At 34.1% G+C, this 22336-nt stretch overlaps 1 protein-coding gene across 1 annotated transcript; it reads left to right on the top strand.

Moving 5' to 3' along the window:
- Window positions 1-5191: 5191 nt before the first annotated feature.
- On the top strand, window positions 5192-19969 carry LOC111053781 (probable dimethyladenosine transferase). Its single transcript, XM_022340710.2, has 6 exons — window positions 5192-5433; window positions 9034-9220; window positions 9873-10176; window positions 10991-11212; window positions 11742-11848; window positions 19829-19969. Exons 1-6 carry the CDS (start codon window positions 5376-5378, stop codon window positions 19869-19871), a joined length of 921 nt encoding a protein of 306 aa, XP_022196402.1. The 5' UTR covers window positions 5192-5375; the 3' UTR covers window positions 19872-19969.
- Window positions 19970-22336: the final 2367 nt, after the last annotated feature.

Here is a 22336-nt window from a genome sequence, read left to right as displayed (position 1 = left end):
GTATTCAATGAAAACGATAAAATACTAATTATATAGCTATATTATTAAAATAAATACAAATATAGAGAGTCTCATTTATTTCTAAAAGGCTACTTGATAGTTTTATTATATATATGGAATCATCAGTACCCTTCTATTCTCTCAGATGACATTACCGGTTTCGGTTATTCATCGCATGATAAAGTGCTCAAATTAATTATTATTTCGAAATAAATAAATATTGATATTCCATGTGTTAGTACCGTAATCTTGAGAAGAATATATTGGAATAAAGGAATGTATACTCGAAACCAGTCGTGTCATCAAAGAAGACCAAAGGGTAATAATTATCATGGAGTATTATTATCATAATAATTAATAATTATTATCCTTTCATCACAATTTGTATTCTAAAAGAATTTGTGTAATACCTATCATATTATACAAGTGAGAGAAGTTGGATCACAGATTGAGAGTCTTGAACGAATTTAACAGAAGATTGGTTTGAACATAAATTGTATGAGAAAACTGAAATTATGGCAATAGATAATCTCTGTGTAAACAAGATCAAAATCAAAAATAAATCATTAAAAGTGGTAGAACATTTCAAGTACTTGGGAGAAATTATTCACTGCAGATTGAAAGAGAACCGAACATGGCAGAACCGAATAATGAAAATTAAAACAGCCCAACATCTGACTTGGAATATTTACAATAAAAAATGTCTATCTATAAAATTGAAAATTCGCCACAATAATAGTGTAGTCCGTCCAGAAGCGCTCTATACGTGTTAAACTCTTTTTCAAATCAGAAATGAGAGTAAGACAGATCAGGTGAGCAAAACAGAGTGACGGTCTATAAGTACCATTTTAAATAAAAGTTATCTGAAGAATGGAGTCTGGAGAATTGCAACCATTGAGACAGTCTATAAGGAATTAGAGCCCATCCTTACTTTAATGAAAAAACAAAGAATTTCTCATTTTTTCCATGTTCTTGGAATGTCTGAGAATCGAGTTCTGAATCAGCTTGTAATGCGTAATTTGAAAAAGAGAAAATGTGGCAAGTATGTTGATGAACTAAAATAGGATCTTCAAGAAATATGCTTAGAAGTTGAGAATGCCATTGATAAAGGGAAAATAAACCATTCACTTAAAATGCACATATTCAATTTGCCAAAAATGCACAGGGAGACTGTAATTACTGATGCAGAAAGACGACAATGATCCGAGAGAATGAAGTGAAAATAAATAATGGGCTGATCGAAAAACCAGACAGCTTCAGAACCAAGGAGGATTTTAGTTGATTGACTCAGTAGTACAATGTTGCCAAAAAATACGAAAAAAATATATACAAGTGAACTGTTTTAGTGTGCGGTGAGAGAATTAATCTAGAAAACTGTGTCTATGATACTGGTTCTTGTGGCCAGTGCAGTATTTTCCTGTTGATTGAGTGCAGCATCGACCTCCGGAAAATGTTGTAGATATTGGATGACAGCTGCATCATCTGGAGCATCAACCTCTCTTCTTTCCAAAATAAGGTTATGGAGGCAGAAGCAAATGACTATGCACCTCAATGCAGTGAGCAATTTTACCCTTAACCCACTCGATAGGCATGGGAATTTTCTTTTCACCACGCCAAATGCTCTTTCGATACAATTTCTTGTTTGAATATGTGATTTGTTATACAGGGCTTCTGCCGGGTCTTTAGGGTTAATCACTGGTGTAAGGAGATGTTGACTGCAAGCATACCCTCTATCTCCCAACAAATAGCCTCCCTTGATGTCCCCAGTTTGAAGTTGAGCCCATAATCGGCTATTTGTTAATATTGTGCTATCATGGCAGGCGTGCCATCACATTTGTAAATTTTAATGATGCAGTACATACAGCCTGCACATTGATGGAAAACCATCCTTTCCTTTTTATGAAAAGTTCAGCATTTGGCCCACCTGGTGATTTTATAGGGATGTGGGTGCAGTCTATCGCCCCCAACACCCCAGGAAACCTCCTAATTTTTGCAAATTCGCTTTTTTTTAAAAAGTTCATTATCGTCAGTGGGGAATTTGATGAGGTCCTTTAAATGAGGGATAAGAACTTCGGTCACTAGAGCCACAATTCTACTTATAGTGGATTTGTTGACTCTCACAAGGTCTCCAGATACCATTTTTGAAACGTCCCTGTAGCAAAAAATCTCAGTCACTAACAGTTTATTTATCGGGGATAATGGGAGGTTTCTATTTGTATTTGATTTCACTAATTTTTCAATTTTACTACTTATAAATAGACATGTCATTTTTGAAAGTCGAAATCTCTTGACAATTCTTCATCATCATAGAAGTAGGTATAGCATTTCAATCCTTTCTCTCAATATTTTTGTACTCAACAATGCTCCCTCTTCATAATTTTCAAATTTTTCTTCATCTGATGAATCCATTTCCTGCTAGCAAAGCAAATGACACTTCATATTACAAACTATTTTTGAAAACTTGAAAATATAGATAACTTAAAGTTAACTCACTGTTGAGTTGTGTCATCCGTTAAATGATGGTGTAACGCCAACACGACACATAATACACCTGAACGGTCGTCACTAATGAGCAGTAAGTAAATAATAATCTAGGTATTCAAATTTTCAAAAATAAAATTTTTACATATTCTACAGTATTATTATAAATATATCCCAAAAAGAAAATACAATATTGTTTTCTAATTTATAATAATTTCAAAATTTAGAGTTTGGATAATGCCTAAGTTATGCGGTTTTGGAGCGTTTTCTATTCCTTATCAAGAACTAATTGACAGATCATGTCCAGATTTGGTACAGAAATTCTGCACAAGGGTCTAGAAATTTCGTCTTGAGAAGACTTCAGAATTTCGCCAAAGATACGCCCAAGATGGGCAGTTTTACTGCATTTTCCTTGCGTTCCTTAGCGTTTTCTTATATTTTTCAAGAATAAATCGAGAAAAAATGTTCAAACTTGGTACAGAAGCTCGGCTAAAGTCCATGTCTAATGCCATTATATCTGTCATAAAAGTTTTGATTGGAATCGATTAAGTATGTTATTTGGTCACAAAAATTAAACGGCAGTCACTCGTCATACATTAGAAAAAAAATTTTGCTAACTTTACTTTGTTCAAGACTATTTTCACACACACACCTCTGGACCTATAGTGAGGTCCACGTTATAATGACAGTATTTGATCAACTTCGGTTTTGCTATCCTTGTCTATCATTCGACAAAGCCGGTGGTACTATCCTTTTCTAGGTCCAAACGATGACAATTATGTTTTTGACGGTGTAGAAATATAATTAATTAATTCAGAGAATTGGCATCGCTATTCTTCTATCTTTATCCACTGCCATTATAACGTGGACCACACTATAGAATTACGCCGGTTAGGGATCAGGTTGAGTTATGTTTATTAATGTTTCAAAGGTAAAGGGTAGGTTAGGTTTTTGATTTCAAATGGCAATAACATGCTGGAAGGGATTAGGGATCAGATTAATACATCTATAGCCTAAGTACTGTATCGACCTATCAATAGTACCGTATTGATGGGCACGTTAAATTGTCGGTCCCGGCTGAAGTTTGACTGTCGTAAAGCACACTTCCGCCAGGGACTCTCCATTAATAAAAGCCAAAAGAATATTATTTTAATAGTTTAAAAAACAACATGGATGACACGGTATAGGTTAAATGCATGCAAAATTGTGCTACTTTGAACTTTGTTTAGTTCATAAAAACAATAAACAATAGTGACCGCCGTTTAATTTTTGTGATCCAAATAACATACTTAATCGATCTCAACCAAAAATTTGATGACAGCTATATCGGCACTGGACCTACATTTACACCGTGGCAGTGTTGTAAAAATTACAGCCCATACATAAAATGAAAATTTGTATAGGCTTCTAAACTTGGGTATAGGCTTGCCCTACAGTACGGTAGCCTTCTATTAATTTTAAGACGAAGAAATTTGTAATGTGTACTAAAAACCTTTTTGCTTTATATTAGTCTAAATACTTTAAAATCTTCTGGTATTTATAGCCATTATTTACCTTGACGGCCGTGTTTAATACTCGCTGAACTAGTATTTCAAGAACAATTTGGGCGAAATCGTCAAATCCCACCTGTGATTCAATCAATCCAGCTCTGCACGGTCAAAGGTGCGAATATGTCAAATATCAATTAAGAAAATTGTATAGGTTAGTCTATTGTAGGCTATTATTGTGCGCATTGTACCTATAAAAGATAGATTTTACTTTAATAAATTGGTTCTATAAAATATAGTTACGGTATAGTTAAGCCGTAATCAACCAGTATATTATTTGCTAAGATTGGTTAGATTTCTGGTTATATTATTAAGCCAAAATTGATTAGAATATTTTTACCAATAATCATAATTCGAGTAAAACCTCAACAAAAATACAATTTGAATGTTGCTCTGTTCTAATAATTAAGATAACGTTTATAAAAATGTAAAAACTAGAGCAATTTACTTAGGCTGAAACCTTCCATCTATTATGATATGGCATAATAGTACCGTAACTCAATGCCTACAATATTTTGAAAAATAAAATAAACATTTGACTTATATTTTCTAAATAGGCTACGGACCATTACTTTTTATTAATATTTTCAGCTTATATCATCTATTTCGTTCAAAGGTAATAGAAAACTAGTTAGAACACAGCTCAATTATTATTCGTACTTTCCTATAACCTATAAATTGAAATGAAAACAAACTGAAAACTAAACTAAACTAGCCGGAATTAGCGATTTTAATTTCTCGTGAACGGCCTGTTAAATAATCTTTTACATCGATTAGTTTAACCGGTGTTAGTTTTCGATTTTTACCTTTGTGCAACCAAATCTTCTTCGTTTCAACTAATCGCGGTAAAATGGTGCCAAGCTGCCAACTAATCAGAATTAAGATTTTTTACGCCGGTTAGTTTAACCGGCGTTATCGCTTGAAATTTATGTTTTGTGAAACCAAAATGCATCGGTCAGCAGTCAGCACTAATCTCGATTAAAGTTCAGCATTTAATCGTGATTAAACGTTAACCGACGTACGAAAAACCGGGGGTTATATTAAAAAACAAAAAATAAAACTGCTTCAGATAGGAAAAATAGTATCGATTGCAAGAGTTTGATACTAAGGAAGTATCGATTCTGAGGTATCGATGATTCGATATCGCTCCTGTATCCCGTATTTGACAATCAACATCAACAATATTCGGCACTTCGGCTTCGGCAGTCGACTCTTCTTCAATACACAGAACACACGACACACTCACACAGATGTTTTGAGGTTATGCTATTTTATTCTGTAATCTAGTTGAATTATATTATTATAAACTGTTGATATCTCACTATTATCTTAAGATCAGGCATCAAAATGCCTAAAGTCAAAAAAGAAAAACAATCAAGGCAGCATAATGCGATCGCAAAGCAAGGTAGGAATAAAGTCATATTCTTATCATATTGCATATCAAAACACGTGTTTTGATAACTGATTTTTATTTCATTTTAATAAGATTTATTTATTAATTTTTAAATCATTAGAAAACTGTGTTCTATAAAACTTTGTATTATTGATCGGGTACGGTAGACTTCAATATCAGGTGTGCGGTATTAGGCTATGAATAAATGAAGTTTTATTCTCATGTTTATTAGGCCCATAATATAACTTAAGATTAATTAGATTTTCATTGCCATTCTCATTTTTTATTAAGGTAGTAATTACTCTCAGACTCATATTAAAATATATTGTGGGTCGCCAATGGGACACCATTTATGTCTGTGTAAAGCAAGCTGGGAATCAATACAAAGTAAAACATCAATGGTACCTCAGCAATGGTTATGCTAGTAGCCTGAGTGAGACACCAAAAGCAGGTGGTGACAACCAATATCTTTTGGTGGTACCGCAGTTTATGTTGACAATAGGTTATGCTTCGAAGTTAATCCAATCGATCTTGAAGTTTTTTGTACAGATTCTATTCTTGAATTGTCTGCAGTCTCATATCAGCACAACTCAATCATTGTCTTATCAGTTTATAGACCACCAAGAGGTGATGTAGCCAGTTTCCTTTACAATTTGGAACAGTGTCTCAGTTTTCTTTGCCAGTTTCATTGTCAAATAATAATATGTGGTGATTTCAATATTCAACTTCAGGTAAACAGTCTCACTGAAAACCGTTTCACCATTTTAATGAAAACTTTTGGGATGTTTATAGCAAACAGAGCACCAACAAGAAAAGACTCATGTCTAGGCTCGATTGTCACTACCTTGAATTCATGGGATTACAACATTGAAGTGGTGGACCCTGTTGTGGCTGATCATCATGCTTTAATCAAGAAGGTCTCTGGTTTAAGTGAAGCTGTAAACAATATAGCTTACCAGATTGGTTCTCAAGATACAAATTCACTTATAGAAAAATTAATGAGCTAAATGTCGTGATCTTTGAGGGAGTACTGAAAAGAGTAATCTGGGAGACTTCTATTGGTGTAAGTGAATCTGCTATGGCTTTCAGTCTGTTCTTCAACAAGTTCATGTGTATTTGATGATTTCTTTCCTTTGATATCAAAGCGGCCTACTGTATTTGTAGATAGAAAATGTAATTTAAAAGTAAAATTTTAGAAATTTGTGGTAGCCTACACACCGGAATTAGCCAACATTAGAGCTCTTGTTACTGTTGCTAATAATATGTACAAGTCTGCCACGTGTGATGGTATTCTCTAAGTTCTATGAGTCAGTAATGTTTACCCAGCTCTTCACCTATTCTGAGGAGAATCTCCTCTACTAAAGGCGACGTTCAGTCCCTGATTGAATCTAAATTCAGGGCGATGGAAAACAAGCATTCAGTTGCCATTACCCTTTGCGACCTAACCAAAGCATTTGATTGTGTCTCCCATGATATATTGCTTGGAAAACTTGTGAGATATGGTGTTGGTGGAGCTGTCCTGAGAACAATGCTGGATTAATTTTCTGGACGTACCCAGGTGGTTACTCTGATGGAGCCAAATCTGAGTCACTACAATTTAACCATGGAGTTCCCCAAGGATCTATTCTGAGCCCTCTTATTTTCCTATTTTTCTTAAATGATCTCAGCATGAATGAAAAAGCATTATTGTTTGCGGATGACACCACTCTTGTTGCCCAGGATGAAAATCCCCAATTGGCCATCCTCAGGTCTGCCCAGCTGCTAGAAGAGATCAGTTCGTGGTTTGGAGAAAATAGATTATGCATGAATCAGTTATGCACTCTGAGACGCAGACCGACTTCCTTTGGTGAGCCTGAAGTTAAGCTACTTGGTTTTATGATAGATGCCTCACTGTCATGGGACCAGCACATCAACATGGTCTGTAATCGGCTCTCCAAGGTGACTTACCTTATGCGCAAGTTTAGGGAAATTGTGCCGAGAAGCTACCTGGTGACTGCGTACCATGCTTTGTTCCACAGTCATATTAACTATGGGATTGTGCATTGGGGACATGTGGGTTGTTGTGAGAGGATTCTGCTTCTTCAAAAAAAAGGTAATCCCCATCATTACATTCTCGCCATACCTGGAACATTCCCGGCCACTGTTCAAAGAACTGCGGATCCTCACATTATTCAGTCATTACCCGCTTACCTCGTTAGTGCTTCTAAAAGAACAGCTACATTTCAAGTGAGATACCAGGTTCATGATTATTATACTAGAAGACGTGATGATGTAGACCTGCCACAGTTGCGATTGGCCAGATCACACGCCAGTTTCCCAATTCCCACCTGAAAATATTCAACAGGCTCCCTTAGTGAGTCCGTGAATTGGAAGATAAACAATTCAAAAATTTACCTCGAGATAAACTCCTTAAAATTCTACTCTATTCCTTGAGTGAAGAGAAGATCACTCGCTTTATTTTTCTTTTTGACATGCCATCTCAATAGTTAGTGTAAATTTCATGAAAGTTTGTGTTTTTTTTTAATTTCTTATGACGAAATCTATCCAGTGTGAAGACTGGTCATGGATGGAAAGAAAATTGAATTGTGTTTCGATCGGTAATGCTAATGTCATAAACACAATAATACCTGCATTACATTAGGATATCTATCCAGTGTGAAGACTGGTCATGGATGGAAAGAAAATTGAATTGTGTTTCAATTGGTAATGCTAATGTCTCAAACACAATAATACCTGCATTACATTAGGATATCAGGCTGAGTTGTCAGTACAAAATAACTTCTGACTTGGGAGGGACATGCGCAGCAGAGAAGGCATACATAGGTAGGGATACAACGGCGGTGATGTTTTCGTTCAGAACCGACTAGCATCCTCTAATTTCCAGTGATTATTCAAGCTCTCATGTTAAACTTGCGGAGCTTCCTCTCTGAAAGTCATCAATCTTCATCGACAAATTGGCAACTGCGCTTCTACCTATGACTATCCATTACAGTAATTGGCTGATCTCCCTCCATTTCTCTGCGCCACACATTCCTCCAAGACAAACGTTTTGTTGTACAGAGTATAGTGTGTGAAGCATGCTGGAACTCCAGTGAGACACCAGAAATGATGACCGACGACCTCAGTAAAAAAAACACTAAATTTGTTCCTGGCTGGTGTCCATTGTGTAATATATAAGCAATAAGAAGTATGCTTGGTGACTCGCTCGGATAAAAAATGGGTGTGAAGCAGCGTTCTCCTCATTCATGGTGTCTCATTGGTGTCCTAATGTTATACGAGCCATATTTTACTGTATGCTGTATTTTCATTGTGCCTGAAAGCGCTCGGTCCTTAAGTTGGATGTCACCGCTTGGTTCAATAGCAACTGCCATCTGCCATTTATTTGCGTTCTCACCTCTTTCCAGTTATCTAAACCCACTCAATAAAGTGATCCAACTTTATCTTTCATCCTCATTGCCTTTACATAAGTAAGAGTCGCAGACACATTGATGTCTTTGAGGTTTTTCAAAATATTATCAAGGCTAATTATCATTGTCTTTAATTATAATCGATTTTATGTTCTGTAACTTCTCTTCAAAATGTAATTATGTTTCATTAAATTTTCTGTTACAGGTATATTGTTCAATAAAGAATTTGGACAACATATACTCAAGAATCCTCTAGTCATCCAAAGTATGGTTGACAAATCTGCTCTCAGGTCCACAGATACTGTTCTTGAAATTGGTCCAGGTACGGGAAATATGACCGTCAAGCTTCTTGAGAAAGTGAAGAAGGTTATTGCTTGTGAAATAGACACAAGGTGAGTCTAGTATTCCAGTATTTCTAATCCCAGCTTTTATGAAATATAAATGGATTCATTTTGTTTGGAAAAATATATACGGTACATAAAATTTATATTACCTGGATTACCTTCCTTTTCACTATTGATGAGTTGCATCAATACTTATAATTTATTACGTTTCACATTACCGAGATGGCAGCATGGATTAAACAAGGCCTACCGCGTCGTCCAGGAAATATTCCTGGGTGGAATAAAATGGCTTTCTCCTAAGCCAACACTTGAGTCTTTAATTGAATGTTATTTCTCAAAGCATTATTTTTTGGCTCTTATTAGTGGAACACTTCTTCTGGCTATTATTATTATTATTATTATTGTTATTGGCTAGTAGTAGGGCCTACTTCTTGATTCAGTTGAAATTTTAATACATCAAAACTTACTAAATTCCCCAATTTTATCTGGTTTGAATTTTGGGCCAGACAGATCGACCAAATTTGGGTTCTAACAGAGAGTGGCGCAAAAATTAACTACATGTTTACCGCTTATAGCATCTAGTAATCGTTTTATTTTTACAAAAATACCCGTTTGTTGGTATGTTTACAGATTGGAAAATAATTGTTAATTACCGACGGTACACGTCTATATAATTATTGTAATGTTAATTTGGTTTTAGGCTAGTGGCTGAACTCCAAAAGCGTGTGATGGGCACACCATTCCAGCCCAAACTTGAAATCATCATTGGAGATGTGATCAAAGCCGAGTTGCCCTTCTTCAACGTGTGCGTTGCCAACATCCCCTACCAAATATCTTCTCCTCTTGTCTTCAAGCTTCTGCTACACAGGCCGCATTTCAGGTGTGCCATCCTCATGTTCCAACGAGAGTTCGCCTACAGGCTTGTAGCAAAGCCGGGAGATAAACTGTATTGCAGATTGTCGATAAACACCCAACTTCTAGCAAGAGTTGAGATTATTATGAAAGTAAGTGTACTATTATCAAGTACTGGATTTCATATGATTTATTATTAGTTTTTATATTCCAATAATTTATGTTAGTTCAACGTTGTTGTTGTTGTTGTTGTTGTTGTTGTTGAAGACGCCTGTTCAGAAATTATCCTTTTACCACTGATTTTTCTCCATAAAAATTGTTATTTTTCAATATCCTTGAAAAATTGTCCTGCCCAATTACGCTTGTGTATTGGTAAGATCTTAGAAATCACCCTTGGTTGGAAAATTAATTTTTCCTCCATTGATTAGAAACAGTGTTGAGATTCAGAATATCATAACTTTCAAGAAGATTATTTTCTCTCGCTGGTATGTGAATATGCAGACATCGTGTGTGTATAGTAAAATACATTTTCGAGCTATCATGCCTGTTGTTTGCAAGCTAGTATTGTCTGTTTCGAAATAAATAGAACACACCGCGAACTGCGAAGTCACCTTACACTCTCCAGTCGAAAAGTTACAATGTCTAGTATGTCAGTAATAAATAATCATGATTATCCTCTTAATGACTGCATTTTGTTATGTAGAATGAGGATCGGTTGCAGTTACAGCATTCATTTAGTTCTCTGTGAGCTGTCATTGTTTCTAGATTCTATGATTACGTGTGCTTAGTCTAATGCCGCTTCCACACTCTTGTCAAGTGCGTACAAATGTCGACGACCGCCTTCACTCTGCCCCTATAGATTTATTGTATAGTGTGCCACTTGTCGAGAGTGTGGCTCTGACATTATGAATGATCATGAATATGAATATAAAAGGCTGACATGTAACAAGAAATCTACTTTTACAGGTTGGAAAAAATAATTTCAGGCCTCCACCTAAAGTGGAATCGAATGTGGTTAGGATAGAGCCTCGCAATCCTCCTCCGCCAATAAACTACTGTGAATGGGATGGATTGACTAGGATTGCCTTTATCAGAAAAAATAAAACTTTGAGTGCAGTATTCAAACAAACTTCAGTCTCCACACTACTCGAGAAAAATTTCCTAAAGAACTGTTCATTGACGAATATGGTATGGTATTGCGCAAATTTCACTCAAACATTCGTATACTATACTTTGCTCATTCTCATCATAACTACTTCAGATCTTAGTTCTAAGGCCATCTTTTCTAAATTTAAGTCTTCATTAGTCAAGGTTATTTTAATTATTAAATTATTATTTTGAAATAATTTATTTAATCATAGAATTACTTTTGCTATTTTTTCATGAATATATTAATTTATATTGCATTTAAAAACAACTTCAGTCATCGCATTTAAAAAACAAAAGAAGTCATCAAGCAATTATTTTTCTGTTGATTGATGAAGATGTAAGAAATATTTTCATCAAGGATTTTTATAAAATCTTTAATAGAATCACTTCAAAGAATTAGGAATTTTTAATGATGATCCTTCATTGATTTATTCAAATCTGATAGATATTATCATATGTTGAATGTGAAGCAACTAAGGTTGTTGGTGATTTGCAGTCAAACACTTCAACTTAAATTAAGTTACTTGATTTTTTCTCATTCAAGTAATCTGATGTCTTATCATTCCAGACTGTGCCCTCAGATTTTGACATCAAACAAAAAATAGATGATGTCCTCACAAGTTGCAGTGCAGCAGAAAAACGAGCTCGTAACATGGACATTGATGATTTCTTACTGTAAGTACTAATAATTATTCAGATATTTCAATAAAATTGTAAGCTTAAAAACATATTTTGTCAATGAAATGTATATTATCACAAGTTGTCAAATGTTTTAGTAATAATATCGGGGCACCGAGCTTCGCTCGTTATTTGTTTATTGATAAACAGAACACAATTCTTTAAAATGATTGGGGAAGGACTAACAGGCACAGCCCAAAACTGTTTCTTCCCCGAATTTCGATTTATACACTATAAATAGTCCAAAAAGTAGGTTATGTTCCACACACTTGAATTCAGGTCCAATTTTCAGTCCAAACATTTGAAAACAGAAAACTTATAATTTAGATCGTTTACAAACCAAATTGAATAACAAAATAACACTCACTAATCACTTAATACTGTAAAATAATTATTAACTTTGATAATTATGATGAATTTGAAAAAATCGCGAAAATATGTTTTTATTTTGAATATGATTATTATTTTCCATTAATTTATGAATAATTTGACCTTTCACACCCTTAAGGTTTCTTCATCTTTTAGGTCATGTTAATATTTTACTGGCTTTAGTTCAGCTTATGAATTTCGGGGATGAGATATTTTGATATTCCACAGATGCACTGGCTCACTCACTTCCATTATCCACAGACGACGAACGACTCAGCTCTTTTTCCAAGGATGAATTATCATTTTAATGTCGTTCAGCGAGTTTTCCTAGGGATGAGACCTAGTGCAATCGAATTTTTATATCATAAACCTACTATGTTCCTAATTTCGTGAGAATCGTTAGAGCCGTTTTCGAGATCCGGTTAAATACAAACATCTAAATATCTAAACATATAAACATCTTGACATATAAACAGAAATTGCTCGTTTAATAGTATAGGATTGACTTATAGATCAGGTACAAGTACAAAATAACCAACAAGTTGATTAATCAAAATATTAATCCATAGCTGGAAGCTATTTTGAAGAATAGTGTCACTACATTGCAGGGCTTCCCTGCATTTGAGATCAGGAACAAAGGTATTGTGGATGACCCTAATGACATTGTCCCTGGCACCCAGCTGAGACGTAGAGAGTGGTGTGGCCTTAACCGGTTCAGGACGCTGGTGGGAAGGTGTGCTGAGCTGATGACAGCATGGAGATACACCTCTGATCCTCTGTGCCAATGTGGACAAATTCAATCAATGAATCACCTAATATCTGAGTGTCCACAACACCCCTATCATGGAGGGCTGACACAAGTTCATGATGCTGGAGAAGAGGCCTGTCAGTGGCTCCACAACTTACTAGATTCCATTAGTATTTAACATATTAAGTGTAAAATTATTTTTTTTCTAACTTTGGCCTATGAATGCATATATATATATATATATATATATATATATATATATATATATATATATATATATATATATATAAACAGGAGACATAATACATAAATAGATTAAAAACACTTGAAAACTTACATTAGAAATGGGGGAAATTTTTGGGAACTGAGTTCCCTTCCTCAACCTAGTAGACTGCAGATCCAAATCCAACGGTCGTGTGACCACAGAATACGCACGGAGAGTCAATTGTAGCAGCAGAGACCACAGATTACGCGGTGCAGACGGATGGAGAGAAAAAGGGTACAGATTCAGGGGACATTATGGGGTATTTAGGGGGCGGTTACAAACGGGATATTTAAGATTTGAGTGGGTTATGAATAAGGAAAGGTGTGGCTTATGAATTGATAGAAAAGAGGAGATTTAAAATTAGAAATCAAAAAAGAATTGGACTTAAATTGGAGATTTCCTTTCTCATAGATCTCCCTAGAAGAAGGGCCCTATTTCGAATAATATATGTATTTATTTTTACGAAGATCGGTAACATCAACAAATTGCATACCCAAATTATACTACTTAAGTTAGCAAATAATGCATTATCCTTGTCTCAACTGCTGCTCAGAATTGTATCAAGCCGTGTCCTCTGTAATAGTGTAAAACAATTCTTAAGGTGCGTACAGACTTACGCTCTGCTTCACAATCGAACGTCACTCGAGCAGGTCGATTGATGATCGCAGGTGGAGCAAGAGTGGAACGCGAACAGAGCTCGAGCTTGGCCGAGTTCTGGGTTCCTAGGTCGAACTAACCAATAGTTCGTGTTATACCTTACACATAGATCGTAACTGATCCAACAAAAACGTTAACCGCGCATGCGCAACTATTGGTTAGTTCGCCTTAGGAGCTAGTCAAGCTCAATCTCTGTTACACGCTCTGTTCGCGTTCCGCTCTTGCTCGACCTGCAATCATCTAGCATCTGCTCGAGTAACGTTCGTTTGCGGAGCAGGGCGTAAGTCTGTACACACATTTATAAATTCGCCGCTATTGTTGAGACAAACTGACCCACTCATCCGCCAACCTATCCCTTTCCGTCTAACTATTCTACTACTTTTCCACCTATCCACCATACTTTAAGGCTAGTTTCACATACATTAGGTTATGTTTGTTCTCCGCCAATTCCGATTAGTGTGAAACGGTAATTCGGTTTGAATTCGGTTCCGAATAACAACCACATAGCACCGAACGCCCCTTCGCACGAATAGGTTTCATCATATTCAAATTCGTTGCTAGGAAACAGCAAACACAAACACATGTTTAATTTTTTTTGTTTTTATTTTAACCTGATATTGTTGTTATTTGTTTTAAAAATTTCTAGGCTATGTCAAAATCATATGGTCAATTCATTTCAGTTAGTTCACTGAAGCATTTTTTCAATTAATAGTTTGCTAAAAAATTATAAAAATAAATTAAACTCAGAGAGCATTTTTTTCTCATTTTTCCAAGGGAAATTACATGATTTTCATGAATGGAGGCAAGAGATGAAGGTTATGTAACATGAGTCAAACAAAAAACAAATTTTAAATTCAAAAAATCTGGTGTGGCGTACTCACACAACTTCCTTGCCGTTATGAAAATTTATCACCTGACGCTAGTGTTCACGCGCATCTCAAGTCTACTATTCAAAGATCCAAGCCAGCTGGTGACAGGACAATAACGCTGGAGACACACGAAGTCTGCTATCTCTTCATAGTGAATGATTCAATAGAATCAATAGTTGCCAACAGAAATAATAACATTTTTTTCGAATTTCGAGCTCATTTTAAATTGCTCAATCTTTTCCACTTGGAATTTTTTGTTCTAATTGTATCTGAAGCCTGATAATTGGGAATCTAAAATCAAACTTTGCATAGATGGTGCGAAGCTCCTGAAATTTTTACAGATATGGGACTTGTGGCAGTTGATAGAGCTTATCAACGACTATTTTAGATATAAATGATCAAAATCGTTGTAGCCGTTTTCAAGAAAATCGCGAAAAACCCAGTTTTTGACAACATTTTCGCCATTTTATCCGCCATCTTGAATTGCATTTGATCGAAATTATATGTGTCTGATCCTTATATTTTAAGGACCTTCAGTTCCAAATTTCAAGTCATTCCGTTAACTGGGAGATGAGATATCATGTACACAGACGCACATACACTCATATATATGTGAGTGTGCACACACACACACACACACACACACACACACACACACACACACACACAACACACACACACACACACACAACACACACACACACATACATACATACAGACCAATACCCAAAAACCACTTTTTTGGACTCAGGGGACCTTGAAACGTATAGAAATTTAGAAATTGGGGTACCTTAATTTTTTCTGAAAGCAATACTTTGCTTGCCTATGGTAATAGGGCAAGGAAAGTAAAAATAATCACTCTGAATGTCAAAAATTAACAGAATCAAAACTAAAATACTTAAAAAGTTCACAATTTTGAATTAACTTGAAAACTTTTATTACAAAAGACCACATCTTAAGCTGGGTTCACACCAAAGTTATTAACAAAATGTTAATAACTTAATCCTTATATTTATATTCTATTAGATTAAATGGAACTTGACAAACACATAATTATGTTCATCATTTGTATGATAAGTTATGTTCAATCTAATAGAATCTATAAGGATTAAGTTATCACATTCTCTTAACAACTTTGGTGTAAACGCAGCTTTACTATTTGAATACCAGCTGTTATATATTAATAACAGCATGAATTGTTGTAACATTATTTTATCTATAACGTGTGCCCTGCTTGGCCGCAGTCGGTAGAGCAAAGATTTGGAAGATGTATAACACTTTTTGTGATTCCTGGAAAAATAATAGTACCAATCTCTTACCAGCTCTCCCAGGAGCTCAAACAGTTCTCTACTTTCACTGGCTGCAAACGTCGGCCGCTTTAACAGTTCACAGTTCTTGTGACTGATTTGTTGTACTCCACAAATATAGATGCAGTAGAGGTAGACAGATATAAGGGCTTCGATTATCGCACTAGATGATGTGGTACCGCCACCAATGCCACCCGCCACCATTCACCAAAGTTGTCAGCAATGAAAAATGACACCGAGCGGAATCAAAGGCGATACTCTATCAGAATACCTTATAAATTCTATTAATTTATGTTGCTGCAACTAAATACTATGACCTTTGAGATTCTTCAAATCAGATGTATTGGTACTGGACAATTTGTATAAATCTCGGGAATGTATTATTTCCAAAGATTTGATAATCAATGCTGTATATTGCTGATTTATCCAACTCATTCCGTGAAGAATATAGTTGGTTGGTAATCTTATTAATATTTCAATACTGGTAACAAAATAGACTATAACAAGATTGGTCATGCATGGAGATAGGATAATAAATGAAGGGTACACCATTCAAATATACATACAATATAATTACATAAAATATCAACAAACAAATAAAATATAGAGCAACGAGTATAAGAATAACAGAAGAACATATATATATTGAAAAATATCACAGATAGCTCACTAATGATTGACTTTGCTTTTTAGCATGAAATATTACCATGTGCTTCTTTAATCAGCAATCATATGCTTTTAAATTGTATAGCTCAATTATCGACTTGCTATTACTTGTCAAATAAAACCTTATGTATCTTCTTTCCAAATTAATATAAATAATTAAATATAGATTATAAATCTCAGAATATATTAATATGTATCTCTCATGACTAGGGTTCGGCCTCTGGTGGAAATCAGATAAATCAATTTATCTTATGAACATGAGCTTCATTAAAATCTTTATAATTTAATGATAAAAAGAATGGTTAAGTGAGCATATAATATAATATCAAAAATTATTAAATATTTCATCTGTGCTTACTTAAACATGTAAATCTTATAGATTGTTCTTAATAAAATTCCCTTTACATTAAATGACTTGCAAAAGTTTGATATTAATTTCAATATTCAAATAACCTTTCATCAAGCTAGCTTTATTTAATTTTAATTTATTCTAAGCACTGAGGGCCCCCTTGATAACTTTTTAATTAAACTCACATATCAATTTTCACAAAGTATGATGGCGATCTGGATTCTTTTGATGTCCTAGGCCTTTTTGTGGGCTGATGTCATCTTCTCCAATGGGGATATTTAAATTAGGTGACTCACGTCTTACTACGACCTAACTGAGTCTTATTAAATCAATTTTTAAATTCAAACTTAGATTTTTTAAAAACATACAAATATTTAAAAATGGATCTTGTGCTCTTTAAATTGGTGGCTGTTCCCGGTGACCTCTGACAAGCAAGTGGGCTTTGATCTACCCCTATTCTTTCCACGACCATACTTCCGTATTCTCAAATTTGCATATCATTTAAATATTCAATTCTGATTGGAGCTGGTCCTAGCCTCACTACTATGCAATAACATGATTCAATATAGTCCGTGCTAATCTGCTAGGTTATTGCATAAAGAGCAAATATTATAATTTTTAATTATTCATTCTATATCTGTTACATAAACTGGGTACTGTCTAGTTTACAAATTCTCATCATTTATATAATAAATAAAGTATATTTTTGAATTAACTCACTTTTACCGCCAGTCAGTTACTGTATTTTGATTGGCTTATTCTAAAATTACAAATGTATTCATGCGCTGAGTAGGATATACAACATTTCCTTAATATTTTTATTTATTTTACATATTTTGTCCATGCATGTATGACATAATAAATATTTTTGTATTTTTTAAAATGTTTTTCCTTTTACATTAACATGCCATGCTTGTTACCAATCCTCTGATCACATTTTAAGCAAATGCTATTTGTATGCAACTAAATTTGCCACAGGTGTCTGGCTAATTCTCAATTTATACAGCTTGACCGATTATTTAGGTTGCTGACCAGTAAGTATCATAGAACCTAACCTCAAAAAAATTATTATTTTATATTATCAAATAAATAGCAATAATATTCTCCTTTCCATTTGGCTGTTCAAAACTGTACCTTCCTGGATACCTGCACATTTGCCTGGACACCCACTATTATCTAATCTCGAGTTTGTTGACCTCGCACCCAGCGATAGCAATACAGCTGTTTGCTTGAGACCTATAAAATCTTTTCATTTAGTGATTTTGATAGCTATTCAAAATTATTATCTTACATTGTGAAAATCCAAACACAGGTATGTTTGAGAAGAAAATACCGAATAAGAACCGTGCGAATTAGAATAGAACCTTATACAGGATGTTAACAAACTCTCCACCAATATTCTAGGGCATTGTTCCTGGGTAAAAAACATATCTAAATATCATATTTAAATTGTCCGGAAGTCTTCAGCTACTCACATAGTGGCCATTTTGTTTTTTTCACTTACTATATTTCTCTAAATAATTTTCAACAACTAGACAAAGCTACAAAAAATTACGATAATTTTTTAAATTCATAAAACAAAATGGCAGCCATTTAAAATTTTGTTTATTGAATAACTCCGTTATTTAAATAAAACCGTTGGTTTTACAAAAACTTTACAAGAATAACTTTTTTTAGTAAATTTGATTGCCTATTGATTGGTACCAGATTTCTTAAGATTAAACCAATATTAACTGAAATATGGCAGCTTCAGTGTTTGGTGATCCACCTTTAGAGGGTTATGTAACGTTATTTTATTGTTTGAAATAACCTAAAATCGCTTACTATTAACATGCAATTCAAAAAGAGATTTTTTTAAAATTTGCATCATTGAGGCGACTCTATCAGCAATGCATTGGTTTGTACTGCAACAAACTTTCAGTGGTCATCTATCACTAAGGCTGCCATATCTCAGTTAATATGAATCCAATCTTAAAAAATCTGGTACCAATCGATAGGCAATCAAATTTACTAAAAATGTTATTACTGTAAAACTCTTGTAAAACCAATGGTTTCTGAGTTATTTAAGAAACAAAATTTTAAATGACCGTCATTTTATTTTATGAATTTTGAAAATTATCATAACTTTTTGTAGCTTTGTCTAGTTGTAATAAATTATTGTGCAAAGTTTCATTTTGTATGTTTAACCATTATTTAGAAAAAATGCAAAAAGGGCGCTGTGTGAGTAACTGAAGACTTCCGGACAATTTAAATATAATATTTAGATATGTTTGTTAGCTTGGAACAATGATGCCCTAGAATATTGGTAGGGAGTTGGTAAACACTCTGTATCATAAATGAATGTCTCATTCGTTTTCGGCAACGAACAGAAAACGAACCGAACAAAATGGAACTGAATGTGTGTGGAATCAGCCTAACGTCAACAAAACTAGGGAATTCAGTAGCAGTGAATGTTGAAGACAGTGCCCAGCGCCTTGAAACGCGTCCGGGCCAAACTAAATATGTAAATAGTATGTATTGAATGTAATTTGATACATTTTAGACTTATTTTTATTTGAAACTATCAAGCTATGCACTTCAGATGTACCCTTGAGTCAAAATAGCATCCTGCATTTCTGCAATATCCTAGTCGTTATTCGCGAATTGATGTGTTACTAGGGAATAATGTAATGAAAAATAATTTATTAATAGTCCAGTATGTGGTTTTTGAATTCATCTTAATTTTTTTGTTGATTTTCCATTTTCAGATTACTTCACGCTTTCAACAAGGAGGGAATCCACTTCTTATAGCACACGTCTCAAAAGGTCTTGGGATTCTTTCTCGAGCAAATAAAATGTTTTATATTATTATTCTATGAGATCAATAAAATACTCAATTAATACTTGAATAGGAAATTTATTGTATTCGCTTCCTATCGCCTGAGAATTTTCTATTTCTATTATATTTATTCATATATACCAGTAACCTATAACTATACTTGGAAAAACTTTTCAAACTAAATAAATCAATATAATTTTTATTTCATATTGAACGAATTGCTTGTGTTTTAACAATTTACTCATATAACAGTGAAGCTAAAACAAGATACTATACCCCAAACCAATAGCAATTAGTATTGAAAATCCTTGAAAATAATGCAAGGTCACTGTGAAATTTGTCTAAGCAGAAGAGTGGACTGTATAAAGGGGTGAATTTATAGGTTATGAAATTTAGTAAAGTAATCAGAGACTAACAAAATCCACATATAAATTTGAAAGGAGGAAAGATCCAATGTGCTTACATAATATGTATTGAATGAAAGCAAATTGGCATGTACAGCAAATGGTAACTCAGGATTGAGATTGAAATAAAAAATACGAAATGAAAGGTTGAATATAATCACAAATTTAATTAAAATGTTTATAGTGCAAATAATAACTGAAAGAGCTATCAGAAATGTAGAATAGTTGATTATTAAAAACAAATTTAAACAACAGGCTTGATGAATAATGAAAGTTACTGAATATTGAAAAATCACAATTAAAATTTAATTTAGCTCAAATTGAAAAAGTGCTCAAGTAACAAATACAAGAGTACCGTAATTAAACTGATGTAATTAATTGAGTAATTAAACAAATGATTAGGTACCAGAGTTCTACAATAAATTTAGAATGGATGCACTGAACAAACAGTAGTCACAAAGTTAAGCTAATAATCGATACAAAGACAAGATCTGCAAAGGTGCAGGAATTAAGAGACTGAACTGACACAAAGGAAACTAAATAAAAATATGGTACACTAAAAGTGGAATGCAAGTAAAAGAATGGTTCTAGTTGCTTGTTTGAATTTAAATAATTACCAGATAAAGGAGTGATGTTTAAACACTTTCAATACTTTGAAATATTCAAAGATTGATTTACAATAAGTCAATATGAATTTGAAATCACGATATTAAATACTTTATAAATAACCAAAATAATTGAATGAGTTTGAGACTATTTAAACTTTTAGAAATCAAAATGAAAATATATTAATATGTGAATTAATGATTGAAAAACAAATAAAAATTATTCAAAATGAAAGTTACTAATATTGTCAATTTTAAACCCAAAAGGATACAATCACCAATGGAAAACGAAAGCTTTAAAAATAGTGGAAAACACTCAATTAAAAAGATTCACTGAATATTGAGATAAAATTGAATATAAGATTCACTGATAAATTAAGACTAGTCTGGGAAGATAGAGCAAATATACTTTAAACTCAAAATATCCAATTTAGAAGAGATAGCACAAGATCTATAACCAAAGTGGATATTTTGCTATAGTTGACGTGATGTGAGAATATCAAAAATGTTAAATATAGGACTTAGCTCAGAAAGTTTGAAGCAACAGCAGGTGGAGACGAGCACCAGCGTGTCCACGCAGGTGGTGTGGATCAGGATGAGAACCTTGAACCAAGATTCTGGAGACCAGCAGGAATCCAGGACAACTCTAGGCTGACAGCAGTGAACCCCTCACTGTTATAAGAAACCGATGAAACTCCGACAAGGACACTCCAAAGGCAGTGGCGGTTCTAGACATAAAAAACTGGGTAGGCAAAACTTATCATACTGTAGGTCTATTCATAGACCTAGGGTAGGGCTACTTAAGTAATTCATGTAAAAAAGACGTCAAAGCATATAGGTATTAAATGAAGATGTATTAATGAATATAAAAATTGTTTATTTAACATTTTTAGGTTTACATGAAAAATTCAAAAAAAATCTCATAAAAACTGGGTAGGCGGCCGCCTACCCAGCCTAGGCCTAGAACCGCCACTGTCCAAAGGTGGTGGCGAGATTGAATCCGAATGTACAGTAGTAGCATTACCAGATACAAGACGATGTGAAAGAAGAACTTGATTCTTCAATGAGTAGCATTGCAAAAGATCCAAATTGCAAGCTAGATACGAGATCCAAAACATAAGATGAATTTGGATTGAACACTGAATGAATGAAGAAGTTTCAACACTGAAGAAAAATTTCATGTACACTGCAAGCTGTGACGCACATGAAAAACTTGGAATGAAGATAAAACAAAAACTAATGAATCAATTTTGAAACGGTGAACGGCGAGATGTATAGCGCAGATTGATTTGTCGAAATCAATGCGCATAAATCAACAGTGACCATACTTCATAGAAATACTTGAAGTTTTGAAGAAACATTTGGGACTTCGAAAAGTTGATGCACAAGAGAGGAACAATGCTGGAAGAATGAAGCAACGTTTTAGGC

This window comes from Nilaparvata lugens, chromosome 2 (genome assembly GCF_014356525.2).
Source record: "Nilaparvata lugens isolate BPH chromosome 2, ASM1435652v1, whole genome shotgun sequence".
NCBI classification, from domain to species: domain Eukaryota; kingdom Metazoa; phylum Arthropoda; class Insecta; order Hemiptera; family Delphacidae; genus Nilaparvata; species Nilaparvata lugens.
Note: the sequence above shows the minus strand (reverse complement) of the source record. Positions and strands in the feature narration are given on the sequence as shown.

Coding starts and splice junctions, on each gene's coding strand:
- LOC111053781 (XM_022340710.2), top strand. CDS start 5,376: ATGCCTAAAGTCAAAAAAGAAAAACAATCAAGGCAGCATAATGCGATC. Junction 5,434..9,033: donor TAATGCGATCGCAAAGCAAG/GTAGGAATAAAG, acceptor TTTCTGTTACAG/GTATATTGTTCAATAAAGAA. Junction 9,221..9,872: donor GCTTGTGAAATAGACACAAG/GTGAGTCTAGTA, acceptor ATTTGGTTTTAG/GCTAGTGGCTGAACTCCAAA.